Below are 17,555 nucleotides of genomic sequence, written 5' to 3'. Positions count from 1 at the left end.
GTCTATTAAAGTCATTATTGTATTTTTTTGTTATTATGTTTTACTATGATGTGAGAAAATAAAAGACTTAGCAGTAGTAAAAAATTTATGTTAATATATTTTTTTATAATAAAAATGTTTTCATAATTATATACCTAGTTTTTTTACGACGGTACACCAACTAGCAAATTATTTTTATCAGTACATGACAAAGGTTTTAATCTGGATAATGTAACTTTGTAGCCGTGTTCTTCAGCCAATCTCGCACGATCTGAATCGATTATAGCCATACATCTTTCACCTCTTACAGTCAAAGGATGGTCTTTATGAGTTTGATCAGCAGTATGTCCAATGCACAAATATTGATCAATTGTCATACTTTTGAATTTAGAACTCCTTGGATAAACAAGCCTGTCAGTTGCATGAACAGAGCCATAACAACATGGGCAAAGAACAAATTTAGCATTTGATTTTAAGCATTTGTCTAAAACCAAGTCACTGGCAATCCCACAAGCATGTAAAGCAATTCCTATATCAAACTTTCCTATAAAGAAGTCTAAATTGCATTGGAAAAAATAAACATTTGTCAGACCCATCTTATGTACTCTATCCCTAGCCCTTAAAAGCGATTGTTCTTTATTTTCTAATAATATAATTGTGCATTTTGGCAGAAGATGAGCAACAAGAATTCCCAAATGTCCACTGCCACTGCAAAAGTCAACAATATAGTTCCCGTCCTGAGCCATAGAGATTACCGCTTGACACAAGTTCTCCAATTGTTGGGATTTTCTTACAACCCTTTCATCTGGTAAATGGCCTGCTGCAGGATTTGCCCCATCTGGAATTTCATTCCAGTCAAGTGCTTCAAATTCCAAATTACTCACATCTAATTCCATTCCATCTTCGATAACATCCAGAGCTTTCTCTATATCTTCAGGCTTCGTGAACAATCGTCTTTTAGGATTGTGTCTTTTGGGATCTGATTTGTACAAACTAACATCTTCTATTTTAGGTATTTCTAGACTTTTTACTATAGGTAAAGGCAGAGCTTTAATTGTTTGTAAAATAAGTTCTAAGCTAATCACTTCATTAATATTTGTAACTTTTAAAAACCATTTATATGTCAATGGAAATAGAGATTCAAACATGTTTTTACCAATTATTTGTACAATTATATGATATGATGGAAGTAATACTAAGTCAGCTAGGGTAAGAAATGGTCCTTCGGCAAACTGATGATTCAAATCAAGATCTTCAATTTTGAGTGGAATATCTATTTCAGATTTTTTCTTATTGGACTTCCATTTCCTATGTTTAGGCATTCTTGCTTCATCTTTCAGTCCATTTATATTTATCGTGCTACTGTTTATGTGATCCACATTGTCTTCAGATTTTATATTTTCTTTCTTCAACTCTCTAGCAACTTTAAATATATTATGAATTTTAACAGGTTTATTCAAATGATTTTCAAACCTTATCAAACTCTTCGGTATTTCGTCTAACTTTTCCTCACTGAGTAATTCTTTTACTGTTTTTATCAAATCAACTTCACAGAATTTTGTCCATATTGAAACTTCATTTGGTGCTTGAAGACAACCTTGTCTAAAGCTGAGTAAACCATCGTCATACTCATTAGAAGACGGTGCAGAGGTTCTGTGTCTGCAAATATGTCTGGAAACGGCACAGAGACCAGTAATTATTGTATCGTCAAATAATATCACTGGATACAAACAAGACGCTACTTGCCAACAAATGTCTTCTTTATGGACGAAATCTATATGGTCTGCTTGCAAATTCAATAACGTTTTATCACTACTGTCTGTGGTATGCACGAAGTAAAGCTTTATATCAAGAGGAATACAATATTTGTATACACAATATGTAATTAGTGATTCCAGAGAGACTTTTAATATGGATGTTTTATCATAATTTTCTTTTGACGTGTGAGTCTCCAGATACAATTCATTTTTCATCCTGTTTTGATTTTAATTTTACAATAATATATGGTTATGTATGACTTTTATAGGTTATGAAATAGGAAACAGGCAGGTTTCTTAAATATTGGATGAATAACAGAATATTCATTAAGACATTAACCGTCAGGCGTCAATGTCATTTTCAGTCATTATATTAGTGAATACTGACTATAGACAATCGCAATTTGCAGGATTGTATTATGTCGTCAACATTGCAATTTTTTTTATTTTCACAGCTATTTAAACAAGTTATATTAATGAGGTACATAGGTTCTTAAATAAATAAGATTTATTTAAATGACACTTTAAAGACTTGATTTTATATTATAAATTTTAATTCCTTAGTCTTGTTTATGATTTTTTTTAATATTTGTTACACGCAGACATTTTTGAAACGTATTATATATTCATTGCAATAATTTATAATTTCAATAAATAGAACTTGTTAAAAATATTTTTTTAACCTTTAAGAATACCTTTACAAATAAATATATAAAGTAGTAATCATACATTTTTTTAATATGGCATTTTAGGTTTGTGATGTGCTATCAGTATTTATAGTATACAGCATGTTTACATGGTGACTGTCTTTAACTCCATTTATTTATAAGCCTTTTGTGTAAACAGATAGAAACTAGTATTCCGTGCAATCTTAAGCACGGCCAGATGAACGATGTGAACGTGTGATTGTACACGTTCCGAATGTGAACTCTTTTTAGTTAGTACGTAGTGTTTGCCGAGTCTTCTGTCGTTAAGCCGCTCACATTGTGTGAAATGAAATCTTGAATGTAAATTGTGCCCAAAATTTTTTTATCATTGCTTTAAAGTTGATAACTATAAAATAATCAAAAAATTGTGTCATTAGTTTTTTGATTTTACTATTTTGTGATAAAAATAAAATTGTGTGCATATATAATAAATAAATACGTTGAAGACGTTGCTATAAGTGGTGGTAGTGCATTTGTTTATTTTTAGACTTCGCAATTTGCAGTCATGTAATTATTCCGGTGGCGCTAAAATGTCTCAAAGGGATACAGCGATACACCTTGTGGCTGGAGGGTAAGGATAATGTTTTGTTTATTACTCGTGATAAAATCCATTAAGTTGAATTAATGATACGCAGTTACCGTATTTGCATAATTTCATATCGGTCGCAATAACACATGTGGGCTGCGCTATTGATGTTTACGCCACTTTTTATTGAACCTATTTATACTTTACCGGTTATCAATTGAAACCCCTCACTACTCTCCAGCTACGTGTTCAATTTTATAAATATTGTAAACATATTATTGTATACGTATTGTTATTAAATTTAGTTTTTTTTTTAATCTTAATGAATTATTATTTATATGACTCGGAAATATCTGTATATTTCGTACATTTCATTCTAGTTAAATGTTAAGTAATTTTTTTATTATTTACGACTAAATCCTTTAAACAGTAACAAAATGTTCTCTTTTTTTGATTTCAAATTGCAATCCTAGTATTTGTTCAAAAATAGTCACTTACTAGCTACATATTTGAAAAGTATAATCACATAAGAAATATTCTAGTTAGAAATATACATGAACGTAGACCAATTTTTTGTTTTCCAAAAATAAATAATGATAGTTTAATCATCTTTTTATGAACTGTAATCATTCATATATATTCTAATTTAACTAACATATTTATATTTTAGTAGTTTCTATATGTACCTTGATATAAATAGAATTAAAATAAAATATAGAAAATAGTTTTAAATCTCCATTTAATGGGCTTTATTTGGCAGATTATTTTATGGCATTTATGTTTGATTATGATTTCGGAAATGGGGTCAATGTGGTGCATATCTGGATATCACCCTATTCTCAGTGTGAAAACATTTTTCTGTATTTTATTTCAAATTAATTTTCACTGCCTGTAAATACATTCTTTATTTATTGCCTAACTCTTGCATTGGAAAAAAAAATGCTAAGAAAAAACTTAATTCCAGGCTTGCAGGCACTGCGGGTGCTGTGGTAACATGCCCTCTAGAAGTAGTAAAGACAAGACTTCAGTCTTCAAAGGGTGTGGGTATTCCACCCCCACCTCCATCTGGTGCTGCTAATTCAAAGCGAGTTTGCTCTAAGATTCCCAAACACCAGGTAAATTGATAACTTTATTAAAATCTTAACATAAATACTTAATAAAAACCTAAAGTATAAATATGTAAATAAATATTTTTTATAGTTTTAGTAACTTTTTTTCCTATGAAATGTAACCTAATAAAATACAAATATAAAAAAATAAAAAATGAAAAAAAAGCAATATAAACAAAATATTAAAGTGATGATGTATGAAAAACAGTTTATTTTAAAGTGGAATTTAGTTAACAGATCCCAAATACAACAGATAAAACTTAAATGATGTGCTATATATAAAAAGCTATTTTTAGTATATTTCTTTTTTAAATTTAATTTGGTCGGATAGATTTTAAATATTATAAAATCCATGTATGTAGTATGTTATGTTTAAAATGGTCAACTACCCTCATTTTTAAATAAAATTCTGAAAATACCTGCATACATAATTAATTTAAGAAAACAAAACTTTATATCGTCTGTATGATACAGAAAATATAAAGTTCAAACATCAATATTAAATAAAGCTAGTTTTTTTTAATATTATATGTTTGTATAAGTTTTAGTTGAAAACGAGAAATAATGCATAACATGTAATAACACAATTCTGATTATTCCAAAATTATTAGATTTAGTTTGTTACAAATATTAGAATAATAATTTCCAAACCAAATAATATTTTATACCACAGATCAACCTAAATGAAATTAATACTTAAATCTTGAATATTATAAACATATAGTATATATCGATTTCATTTTTAATGTAATGATTTCATAAAAGTTTTACATGATAACATGTTTCTTTGTTATTTGATGTTTTCTATACTAGTAAACGTTTCTATAATAATAAGCTTACTACCAGTGCAGATTTTGGATTTTATAATCAAGGAAAGTGAAAAATCTAAAAATTTTGCAATAAGAAATAATTCCAAATCCTTACCTAGTATTTTAACAAAAGGCCGAGCCATTGATAAATAAAAGATTTGAAATTTACATTAAAATCTTATTAAGGATCAAAATAAAATTAAGTAGGTATATAATGAAATAGGGAGCCTATGGATCAAGGTGATGCTAGATATAATTTAGAAATGAATTTGATTCCTTGAGATTAATTAATTCTTGTTATGCAAGAATCAAATCTCAACCACTCCTCCTTTATTTATCTTTTACTATGATAACAATAACGCGTCATTGTAAACAGATAATCATGTTTAGTGATTTTATAAAAAACATCATACAAAAACTATAAAATAAAAATCCTCCAATTTCGAATTGGTAATGTTTAAATGGCTAGTAAGATGAAAAATAAGAAACATGTAGAATCCTATAAAAAGTACTTCATATTTTAAATACTGGGCATAGGGCTTTATACGAGCTCATCTGGTTAAATACCAATGAAACATCAGATATTTTACTGGCAAATACCAACACTATTGTTGTGTTCAGGTATGAAGAATGAGTGAGCCAGTGTAACTACAGGTATAATGATGGTGGCGCGTTGGTGTCGTAAGGTTGTGTCAATATTTCTTACAGCCTCAATATCTATATGAGGTCGTGACCACTTACCATCAGGTAACATCAGTGGCAAAAATACGTAGGTCTGGTCATCCACTCCATGCCATGGAAGCTTAATTCATTAAATTATATTACTACTACTTGTATGTACGTTTATAGATAAAATTGCTTATAACTGGGATTGATGACTAATAATTCAACTGGCTTTAGCAGGTGAAACACAATTGAAGTTTATGTCTCATCCTATACAAAATGTTAAGCAAAATTTGGCTTCGTTAATTCAGGATTCCGTATATTATAAGCAGATATGATTTTATTTTAGTTTAAAGGTAGACAATGCATTGGTGGCATTGAAAGTTTTAAGGTATTCATTCCGTTTCTTGTACTCGATAATTATTTTAATCAATGAAGCATATTAATTAAATAATTGAAATAACATTGAGGAAGAATTGCGTTCAGTAATATATCGAATAGTATTCGAACATATATCCAGATATTACATACCTTATCTATTATGTAACAGAAGGAAGATAGAGTGCGCCGAGTATTGGAGTTATGCTACAAAAGCGAATACGAAATCAAAAACGATTGTATAATTTGATATAATTTGATTCAATGTTAAGCTAAAGTTGATTTATTATAAATGTAATTTTAGTACGTAAAAAACTATAAAACAAACTAGCGTGAATTTGAATATTTGTTATAACAATGATCTATATTGTAAATTAATAAAGTTTGGAACGATATAATATTAGTTTTAGTTTGATTTATCTAATACGTTATATCCGTAAAATTGTGCCAACTATAAAAAGAAAAATTATAAGGGAACATTTATATTGAACGGGTTAATTAATGAAACTTTTTACTTTTTTAAATTCTAATCAGTTTCGATTAATGTGGAACTTTATGAGACAAACATCCAAGCAGACATTTCAAATAAAAGTCAGTAAGATGGAATGTCTTCAAAGTTAGAACATTTTGAATGTGTTACGAAACCCTAAAATTGTATACAATACAGTTGATGTGTGAGATATTTAGCTGCTTGTTCTGACTTCCTACAAGTGAAATAAGAAATTTAATTATAATGGTCAAAAATTAATTCTAGAACCCGAACGCAGTGCCACCTATTTAAACCACTCAAGCTCCACTCAATTAAAACACCAAAACAAATAATCAAAATCGGTCCAGGTTTTTAGGAAAAGTTCAGTCACGTGCTCACGTATAGAAGAATTAAAGATAAATACGAATGTTCGATGCATAATGCTATTTTTAATATAATATAGTCTTGACGATTCATTATCTCAAGGTATTGTCGTCAAGTTTACCATAAATTTATAGGCACGCGCATTTTTTTACCTTGTACGAAATAATGTGGAATTATTTGGGCGAATAATGGATATACAATGATTTATCGATATTAACCTCGTCGCGTGTATATATTTCATTTAGGAGTTAAGTATCTCGTGTTCTGTTCTTGACTAAGCTTAACGTCGCGGAATTCGTCTGAATTGTGTTTGAATAAATACTGTGATATGTTGTTACTTTCCAGTAATGTATTTTTAGTATATTTATTCGTCCGTGGCAAAAATATCCCCTTGGACGATTTTTTTTAAACTTATTTAAAATATTTTTTTAATTACTCTGTGGTAAATTCGGAACTTAGTTATTCTTGGCGTATTTTTTAAAGAATCTTTTGTTTCTGTCAACTTGTGAATGAATGTGTTTGATTATCCGCTTGCATTCCTTGCGTGGTCAAGGTTCTCTTGTTAATGAGAAATAGTAATACATTGTTGAATAATGAGGCAGAGGCAATATTATTAAGTTTTTATTAACAATATGCATCTTGCAACCGAATTTTCAATCGGTTTACTGATACGATTACGGTGAAATTTTTGCCCTTTTTGTATGGTAAAAATAAAGAGTTTTTTACTGAAAGGGATAAATACCGAAATGCATTATTTATATTTTGATTTGACTAAATATTTTATTAGAATAATAAATAGGTTGACCTTGCATTTGAAAATAATTGCCGATTCAAGAAAACAATGATAAGCAGCCACTTTATATATTTATTTAATACTATTTATATAAGAGAATCACGTTGCAACTAAACATAACAAGATAAGACGTCCGTATCCGAGTAGAAACTGTTGAGCACATTATATGAGGAGCGATTATTTAATAAAGTATTATTGACATTTTATAATTAGGTAATTAGATACTGAAGAAGCCGATATGGAGAAAAGGCGTATAGCCTTTCACGTATAGTATAGTATTCCAATTATAAACAAATATTAGACTTCCACATTACATATTATGCACTAGAAAAAGTTTTTAATAAATATATTTTTCTTTAAAAAACAGCATTATTCCACTTAACTTAGCTGTATGTCTGTGTATGTGTGCACTGTGGTACAATAGTTCTATTCCCGTTTAATGATATTTATTTAATGATGTTAAACATAATTGACGAAATTACATACTACTCAATGGAGATGTTGGAGTTACAGTATTAATTTTGTATTTGATTATTCAATGGTTTGTCAGTTCCGCAATAACTATCGCGTGATAAGCAAGCAAGAATACAAATGACCAATTTACTTAATGGCATGTGCTTTGTTTGGCTTCTATTTATAAAATGGTCAGGTATTTACACAAATTACCGTTACTACTACTGTCAATATAATTAGGTTAATTCATCATGGATTTTAATGCAGCTTGTGATTATTACTAGCTGTAACGCGCCCATACACTTCATTATTATATACATACGTCATTACAAAAAGTGATTTCGCGAATTACTTTTCGAGCGTGACTAACAAACATCCAAGAACTCGATTTTATGATTTTTAATACAAAAAAATAATGTTAATAAGATGAAATTGATGCATTTCCGAAATCAGCATTTGTTTTTCCAAAATAAACATGTCTCATGTCATTAGAATTCCCTTTTTGCTAGAAGCACTTTTTATTGTAAATGCATGTATGTTCTTCCTAAAATGGCTAAAAATATATAAAGCTAAGTGTATCGCGAATTATATTTTCAGGTGCTAATAGAGCACTACCACGACGCTTCGAGTTCGAGGTGTGAAAAATATTCTTAACAGACTTTGTATTAAAGTATCATTATCATATCGTTAAGACCTTAAGGATTAGAGTCAACCAATGACCTTGAATGCAGAACAATTTAATTGCATTAGGAAGTTATTCGGATGTGTATATCGTCGTTAGTCATGATCATGAACAAACCTACGTTTTTAAACGAATCGTTTCCGTTTCTCGTCTTCGTCCGAGAATATCGAGTACAATTAGGGCAATTAGTCCCAACCCGAAAGAAACAAAAACAATTTCGGTATTATCATGTTGTGTTTTATTATTTTGACTTTAATGTCTACAATCTTACACTGAACGGATAAGTTAACTTCAAATCGACAATTTTGTTTGTTGTTTCTTAATTGAGAATGATTATAAAATGAGTTTGATTTTTGGTACTATTATACCGTCCGTGTAAAGTGGAAATAATTGTGTACTAAACTAAAAAATAACTTCCTCAGATTATTACGGATGGACTATTTCATTGACGCCTACTTCGTTTAAATTTCGAATCAAATAAATAATATAAGATAATGACTTTAAAAAAAAAACAACTTGTTTTTACAGTTTTATTTTATATTAACACACTGGAAACTAAGAACCAGTTGCTATAATTCTTGAAAATCTTCAAATGGCGAAAAATTAAGGCTTAATTAATATTAAATTTGCAAAGCATAGGTATGTATTAAAAAAAATATGTCGTGTCGATATATTTGAGGCATTGAACTATCAATCAGTAAGCTATTATCTGAATTTATAATTAAAGAAAACTAATAACACGTGAGAGGGGGAATGAATGTATAAAGAGCGCCTGCCGGTTGTCGTTACGGCATACGAGTCGGCCTTACCCCCCAGACACAATAATCGATGTGTCACATCAATAATAATGTGTCATTATAATTTTTCAATATAAATCATTACAATGCACAAAATATTGATAAGCATAGCATCAAGTCTGGTAATAAATCACAATTTACTATGTACTGTATTAGTTCAGTTGATTATTCATGCCAGAACAATTTGGCATCGTTAGCGTGTTTTAGAAAACCTAGTTTCCCTATGTACGTTGGCAACGAACTTTAAATAGGTACTGAGAGTTTCACATGAAATTTTTGCTAGACTCTGTTTACATATATAGGTTGCACAAAGTAAGCTACCAATATCCACCATCCACGGGTAGTAAAATCGCCTTCGATATAATTTAACTTTTAAAGAGGATCTTTACTGTCCCAAAATATGTGTCGAGGCGACTTAAATTGTTAGGTTTTTGCATGCTTTTACGGCAGACTTTGTCAGTTTGAGATATAACATGCTCTTTTTCACCATATTGACAGCGACATAACTTGTCAATTAACAACCATGACTTTCCACCCTATTCTACAGAGTTGACTTTAGGCAGAGAATAAGTCTCTTTTTGCTTGCATTGCCTCGAGATATCTGAAAGGTTCACAAATAATATTACAAGCCGTATATAAGTAACTGAAATTGGGATTAATATCCATAAGGCTCTCAAGCCGCTGTGCTGATTTAATGAGCGGAGCAAAAGTAAAGAAAGACAAAACCTTAGTTATGACGTTATGGTCAAACTAAAGCAAAAATTAAAACCCCGCAACATTACTCATGTTCAAAGTCCACATAGACCGATTTAATTTTAATTTAATACAATTTGCGAATTACATTTACATAGTTTTTCTATACAATTATCACAAGTCCAAAATAATTCGATCAACGCAGAAACTGTTTTTACCTGTTTAAGTAGTTAGGTAATAATTATTTATACTTCAGCGAATGAGTGTGTTTTTTTTATTATTGCTAGTCATAAGAGTCATTTTTGTGCGGAATACATTTTGGATCTTGATACTTATTGTACTTAAGCTTATTTTTAAGACGCATATTTTCATGTTGTATGTCATTATAACTGTCCTTGACATAAATTCTTTTATTTTGAGAATTTTTTATTACAATTACATTTCTTATCTTAATACCGCGTGTAATTCGATAGGGCCAGGATTATAAATATTTTTTATTAGTTATTTCTCCTTAGCCTATTTCAATTAGTTCAGTAGATAGTTGGTGCCTCGTGTAAAATTATGTTACCTTCTGGTAAGCCAATAACACATGTGATCCAGAAGAGACACGGAATACCAGACACCATTAAAGATATCGGTGATATTAGGTATAAAAGTCCCACTGCTGGGCGACTACCGGCGCTCTCATTGAGGACAAGTAATAGACTTTATTTAGCTTAATATCTTAGCTTTATATAACATCTTAGTTAGTGAAGGGTGAGTGAAGCAGTATACCTACAGAGATACAACACCACAAAACTAAGTATTGCTGTTTGGCGGTAGATTATGCTTGCACAAAGCCTTGTCAAGTACATTTTATTATCTCACTTCTTATATAATGTATACATAAACAAGGAATTAATAGAAATCTATATTTATGGAGCATGAACCGTGGGTTGGTCTGTAGGATATTTATGGGTTGATCTATAAAATACTTTTATCGCCGTGAAATAATCATCTTGTTAACTTGCTACTCACGTCTGCCCAATCGCATCGATTAATCTGACTCTATATTTGCTTAGGAATATTTCTATTGAAAAATCAGTTTCCCGTCACAATATCGATTAGTGTCGTAAAGTTCGGATGGTATTGATAGTTCAGCATTAAAAAACCATCCATTACAAAACCATTGGTTGAGTGTCTTTCATTCTACTTTTAACACACACACCACACAATTTGTTGCAGTGAAATAATTTTATCAAATATATGTTTACACGTACGTGCACTGTCATGTTACAAATATTGTCATGTTAATTAATCGTAAATCTAACATATATTATCTCTTCATTGCTGTGAGTAAACACTATACAGGTTTCTGTATCATGAAATAATTTTAGATACAGAGTAGGATGCTAAGAAATTACATACCAGTAATCAAAACTGACTTTAATATACATGACGCCGATTCCAAATATATTTCGGGAATAAATGTTAATAAACGGAAATGGTGGCTTTGTGCAAGCCCGCCTGCCCTAATTACTTAATCTATTGCCAAGTATCACAAACTGTCACTTAGTATTGTTGTGTTCCAGTTCAGTGGTCGAGTGAGCCAGTAAAAATATACGAGGGACATAACATTTTAGTTTCCAAGGTTGGAGCATTGGTGACGCAAGGAATGGTTAATATTTCTTACAGTGTTTATGTCTATGCTTGGTGGTGACCACCTACCACCAGATGACCTAAAAGCTCGTCCTATTGTATAACAAAATTAAAATGAAAATCTCTGCTCATAAATGCTGGGGCATATCTCATTTACAAGTAGTTAATGTATGCGATGCAATGACATTAATTTTTTTAGGAATATTTGTCTGAATAACTGGCGCGCCACCTTTTGCATGTTAATGGTACCATGCCAGTAAGATTTACGCAAGTGCCAACGGCAACTGTACAAAGTTTCAATCAATCAGACGAACGATGCGTGAACATATGGCATACAAACGAAAAGAAAAAGTTTTTTTTTTAGTACTTTGAGATAAGATCAATTTATTTTGTTTATGGAACTAATTTACTAATTATTCAAAATAATGATCTATTCACAATATAATCGGATGTCCGAAATAATTTCCTGCTTATATTAAAAAGATACCGTGCATATATTCAAATCTCATATCCTAAAGGATCTTAATCTAGATCTTAGTCGAGATCGTTCTATTTTTAACCAGCACCGGTTAGGCGTCAGTACAGAATAAGATTGTTTTGTTTGCCTAAGGGCACATTTTAATGAGACCGTTGACTTGTTATCTTTGCTACACCATTGTATAATATACATATGTGTAGTTAAGGTTATCGCGCATTGCAGATTTTTTATCTATTTGTTTTATCTGCAGTATTCTAATGCTAAGTAGGTGATTTTTTTTTTTGTTGTTGTTGCACTCAGACACACATTGATAATCTTTTAGACATACTTACCTACTAAATATTTTTCATAATATTTTTGTTATGCGGTTAATTGTACAATAATACATATATAAATAAATATAAGTAACTATAATAGCGAAGGCACTGTTTTAAATAATTAACATGTATAAAGTGCGTCCAAGATTCGGACCGAGTATTTTGAATTTCGAACCTTTTGTCGATTAAATTTAAAAAAAGGAACAACTGCGGCAATAAGGAGGGGAGGACAGCCTCACAATATGTATTCAAAATTTAATAAAGATCGATAGAGTAATCAAGACATTAAGGCGTAACATATAAACTCGCTTTCGTATTTATAATATCAATTAGGATAATCAAAAGAATAGCACCATTGAATATAAGTAATATCCTATTATCTTATCTCTAAACTGTAACTGATGTACATATCAATTATTATGTCCACCCCCTGTCTACTGATTATAAATTATATCAGAGACGAACGGAGGAGAATATTATATAAATACTGTTCTCGTATCTAATCTATTTAGATAAAATGTAAAATGAACACTAACAGAAACTCGTGTAGTTGTTACATTGTTGGGAAATTTATGCAGAATGTCTAAAGGTCAAAAGTCTTCTGTATTGTCTGGGGTATCGAAGGAAGATTACATTTCCGATAAAGTTTGGATTTACAATATAATACAATTGTTCTTTATGGATTATAATTTATAATTGTTCGTTGTTGAAGAAAGAATATCTGTTCAACTTCAAACCCAGTACAATTTGGGCTGGCAACACCCACACAGTTAAGTGGAATGACGTTATTTGTTAAGGGCTAGTGAACTCATTTTAGGAAAAAAGCTACTTAAGACGTTTGTTTAGAAAATCTAAAAACATTAATAAATAAATCATATTATTCAATACAAGATTAAACAGACAGAAAAGTGTGACTCTCAGTCAGGGTATATAAAATATATTTAATTGTATTTAAATTAAGCTTGTTTTTAAATATTGGGAAAGAGTAACTACGGGGTTTCTTGCCGGATCTTTTCGGTAGACTATACATTCCGAACCGGTGGTAGCTGTACTTAATATAGTTCAGTAAAATGACGATTCAAAAGTATTTTGGTTATGTATGTATTTGGTTGGTGTGAAAAGCATAGGTTTTTTTTTAAATTAATTTAAGAATGGCAAACGTGCAAATAAGAAACATATTACTCCTATGCAATCAATTACACATTAGTAATTACACTGGCTCACTCATCATTCAAGGACTACAAAGTGTTAATGGATGGCGATAAAATAGTTAATGTTTCGTCTATATAACATTAAGCTTGCACGAAGCCCTACCACCGGTGAAATGGACTTATGTTACTCATGGATTACATCATGGAAATCTAAATTAACTATGTACTTTAAAAAAAAGGATTCGTATATAATTGTGTACAGTTTTAATATGATTTTCGTGTTCATATTTATTAGTTGAAGTTGATAAGAAATCTTTATAAGATGTGTATTTTGCATACAGTTAAAGACGCGACGTTGTCTTTCGATATGCCATGTTGATTTTGTACAATGAGTTGTGATTGTTAAGACAAATTGCTCCCGCGTCTTCATTAGCGTCTTGCTCTTCACGCGCACGCTCATCATTATATACGCAATTGTTTTAACTCCATTATCTAAAACGTAGTGTAAATATTCCTTATAATTTAAAATATCATTATTGAACAATTGAACACACACATTGAACAGCTGATTTTTTATACATATCTGTAACTATAATATATATATAAATATAAATATTGGACATCACAATTACTCGGATCCCAATGTAAGTAGCTAAAGCACTTGTGTTATGAAAAATCAGAAGTAACCACGGTACCACAAACACCCAGGCCGAAGACAACATAGAAAACTAATGAATTTTTTCTCCATCGACTCGGCCCGAATCGAATCGGAATCGAACCCGGGACCTCGGAGTGGCGTACCCATGAAAACCGGTGTATACACTACTCGACCACGGAGGTCGTCACAAATATATACTATATTATTATCGATCGTAATATATTTGTTTGTTCTAGATAAAGTATAATATGCCTCTCTGGTATAAAGTTAAGTGCGTAGTTAAAATAAGTGTCCTCTTAGCCGATCCAGAACGTTTTGATAAGTGACCTTGCCCAATGTCACTTGTAGTGGTAATCTGAAACTAATGTTTCAAGGTCTTGCTATAAATACTGCATGTTTTCTTTGATTGGCGATAGTTAGACATGCCGACTTGGCGTATAAAATTGCTCTAAAGATATGATCGACGATTTGATTGGCTTTCTATTTGAAAGAGTCGAAATTGAAAATGCGTGTTTTGGCCCCGTTTGGGAATAATCTTTTGCCAATATTTCTAAAGTAGACACTGGTTTAAAAAAAAAAAAATATATATATTTCAATTTGTTTTGGTTTAAAAAATTTGGCTTATAAATTTATACAATGGGTACGTGTAAATATGTTTTTATGTGTGGTACTTACGGCCTTTTTGTTATAAGTAATGCAGGTAAATAGTAATAGAATTAATAAGGAGCTTACATCGTGTATTATTCGTATAATGTTGTAAACGGACTTACGGTAATAGTCTATTTTGATCCTCTAATTTTAATTTTTTTATGGTCCATTTCACGTTTGACTTTCTTTGTACGTTGCGAGTTTGTTGTTACGGAAACAAGCTCTACTGTCATTTTACTTTTGAATTTAATTTCGGTGATTGGTACGATACAAAGTTTATCAGTAAAGGGTCCATCATTTGTTTCATAATACAGATTAAGAGGATATTTGAAGTATCTGCGAAGTATATTATAAATTTCATAAATATCGATCTTAATATATATACTGATAACATAAACGCGAAAGTTACTCTATCTGTCTATCTGTTTGTTTGTCCAATACCCTTTCACGATCAGATACCGATCAGACCATTTTACCGAATTCGAAGAAATTTGGTACGAAGCAAGCTTGAATATTGAAATTTGTACCTAAAACGTGACGACGTTACAACTAGTATATTATAAGTTGAAAATAGATAAATAGGCGCCTCATGATCATTACATTTATATTGATATATATATAAATCATCATCTTTAATAACGACTAAACTTAACTATTGAAACGCCTATATAGCAGAACGTTAACTGAACAAATCGTCTCAAGTTTATAAATACTGTCGGTAATATTCGTATTTATATGTATTATTAAACTATAAATAATTTAATTTGATTTTTATTAGTAGGTTTTTAATTGAAACAAGGTTCTTGACTTTGCGTTGATATAATGCAGGCTTTATAATAGTATTGGTTGATATGACGATATTTATAATACATATCATGTCTCTGTACGTCCGGTTGCGCCCTGAGTAAGTACGCTAGTAGTATTTTTATATAATTTAAAGAACCAAAAAAAAAAATCTTTCGATATTTCCACATGTCACTTGACAGTTCTGTAAAAAGGCAAAAAATATATCATATTTCTGAAACTATAATATCATATAATGCTTTGTATGTAAATATATCTTATTCAAATATTTTGTTGTTTATTTTAATTATGACATTTTAAAAGATTTTTTTATTTATTATTAAGAAAGCAGATAACGATTTCGAGGCGTTAGATGTTAACATTTTTAACTTAATTTTTTGCAGCAAAAAACTCATATTTCTGGCTTGACCTGTGTATTTATATTATTAATATTAATTATACCAGCACTCAAAATGTATAGTAAAAAAAAATTTTCAACCAACAAATTATATGTATTCTAAAACAATCCACCGCAAGACTGATGCACATTTTCTTATGCGCTTTATTGATACGCTTTTTAGATAATATATTGTCTACCTTAAATTATTTTAATACACATGTTTTCAAACATGTTCTTGTTTTTCAATTGCTTCGAAACGACATTGCATTTTGCATAACATAGCTTTGCTACATAAGTGTCGTTACACTGTGAACTTATAAATAAATTCCACATTTTTCTTTCAAAGTATCGTTTTTTTTGTCATAAGACGTTTTGCGTAGTTGGACAAAACGATTCACAGGCGTCATTATTATTAGACAAATAGGCCACCTTATTCTTTATTCAATACAAGAACATGAAATTCACGCTTGTCACGTCAATAGTCTAAATTTAAAGCGAGGGAAACTGCGAAGCGTAGCTACTTATATAATAATATTATATACTATAGCTTTCTTCGAAACGGGCTGAATCTTCTGGTATAAAATTTATGTACATTGGCTGAGTAGTTTCTTTCATTCAGGCATGAATATTTTTGTCAACGTCGCGTATTTATTATTATTTTAACGTTATTTTACTCGAAAATCGTCATACAAAAGATTGAAAACGATATTACGTTATTACGTATTATACGTACGGTATTCATAACGTTTTAAGTGTCTGGTATAATACTACCATAAATGGCCACATTAACACTAAAAGTAATATTAACCATATTTTACACTATGAGGATCTTATTGTTTTTATTATTAGAATAAATGGTAAGCGGTTGAGGGCTGTTTTCAAACGCCCGACAAGTATAAAATCTTTTCCCTAAAAATATGATCTTAAATCTTCAAGAGCACCATATTGAATCTAGTGACGTCATAACCAGTGGAAAATCAAGACGCTTCTAACGATACATCGTTACACAAATTGTGATAAGCAGTTTAGAAGTTATGCGGGATCAGATAAACATACATAAATACGGTCTGGAATCGTATATCCTTTTTAGTCGGATAAAAATGATACTCATAACATCAATTTATTTTTGTCGACACAAAACGAGCCGAACTTATAAACACTGCATTGCTTACAAAGTGCGGATCTTATATACGATTATCGACCTTAGACGCAGCGGTATAATTTGTGGATTATTAAATTTTGGCAGTTCGAGCCTTCGCTTAGGTGTTTAATTGATTGATTTC

At 30.5% G+C, this 17,555-nt stretch overlaps 2 protein-coding genes across 3 annotated transcripts in view; one reads left to right on the top strand and one right to left on the bottom strand.

Annotated features, from left to right (window-relative positions):
- Positions 1-2,082, bottom strand: LOC125069731 (glutathione S-transferase C-terminal domain-containing protein homolog). The gene has a single exon (XM_047679291.1). It carries the CDS (start codon positions 1,950-1,952, stop codon positions 144-146), a length of 1,809 nt encoding a protein of 602 aa, XP_047535247.1. The 5' UTR covers positions 1,953-2,082; the 3' UTR covers positions 1-143.
- Positions 2,083-2,579: 497 nt separating this feature from the next.
- The window catches only part of LOC125070148 (mitochondrial carrier protein Rim2), a 41,804-nt gene continuing 26,828 nt past the window's right edge, over positions 2,580-17,555 (top strand). For both annotated transcript variants that reach the window (XM_047679878.1, XM_047679877.1), the window contains exons 1-2: positions 2,580-3,014; positions 3,934-4,084. In XM_047679878.1, the coding sequence (XP_047535834.1) occupies positions 2,974-3,014; positions 3,934-4,084 (192 nt within the window). In that variant the 5' untranslated portion in view covers positions 2,580-2,973. The remainder of the gene's footprint in view (positions 3,015-3,933; positions 4,085-17,555) is intronic.

Source organism: Vanessa atalanta, chromosome 16 (genome assembly GCF_905147765.1).
Source record: "Vanessa atalanta chromosome 16, ilVanAtal1.2, whole genome shotgun sequence".
Taxonomy (NCBI): Eukaryota; Metazoa; Arthropoda; class Insecta; order Lepidoptera; family Nymphalidae; genus Vanessa; species Vanessa atalanta.
This window is presented reverse-complemented; position numbering and strand designations above follow the sequence as displayed.

Coding starts and splice junctions, on each gene's coding strand:
- LOC125069731 (XM_047679291.1), bottom strand. CDS start 1,952: ATGAAAAATGAATTGTATCTGGAGACTCACACGTCAAAAGAAAATTAT.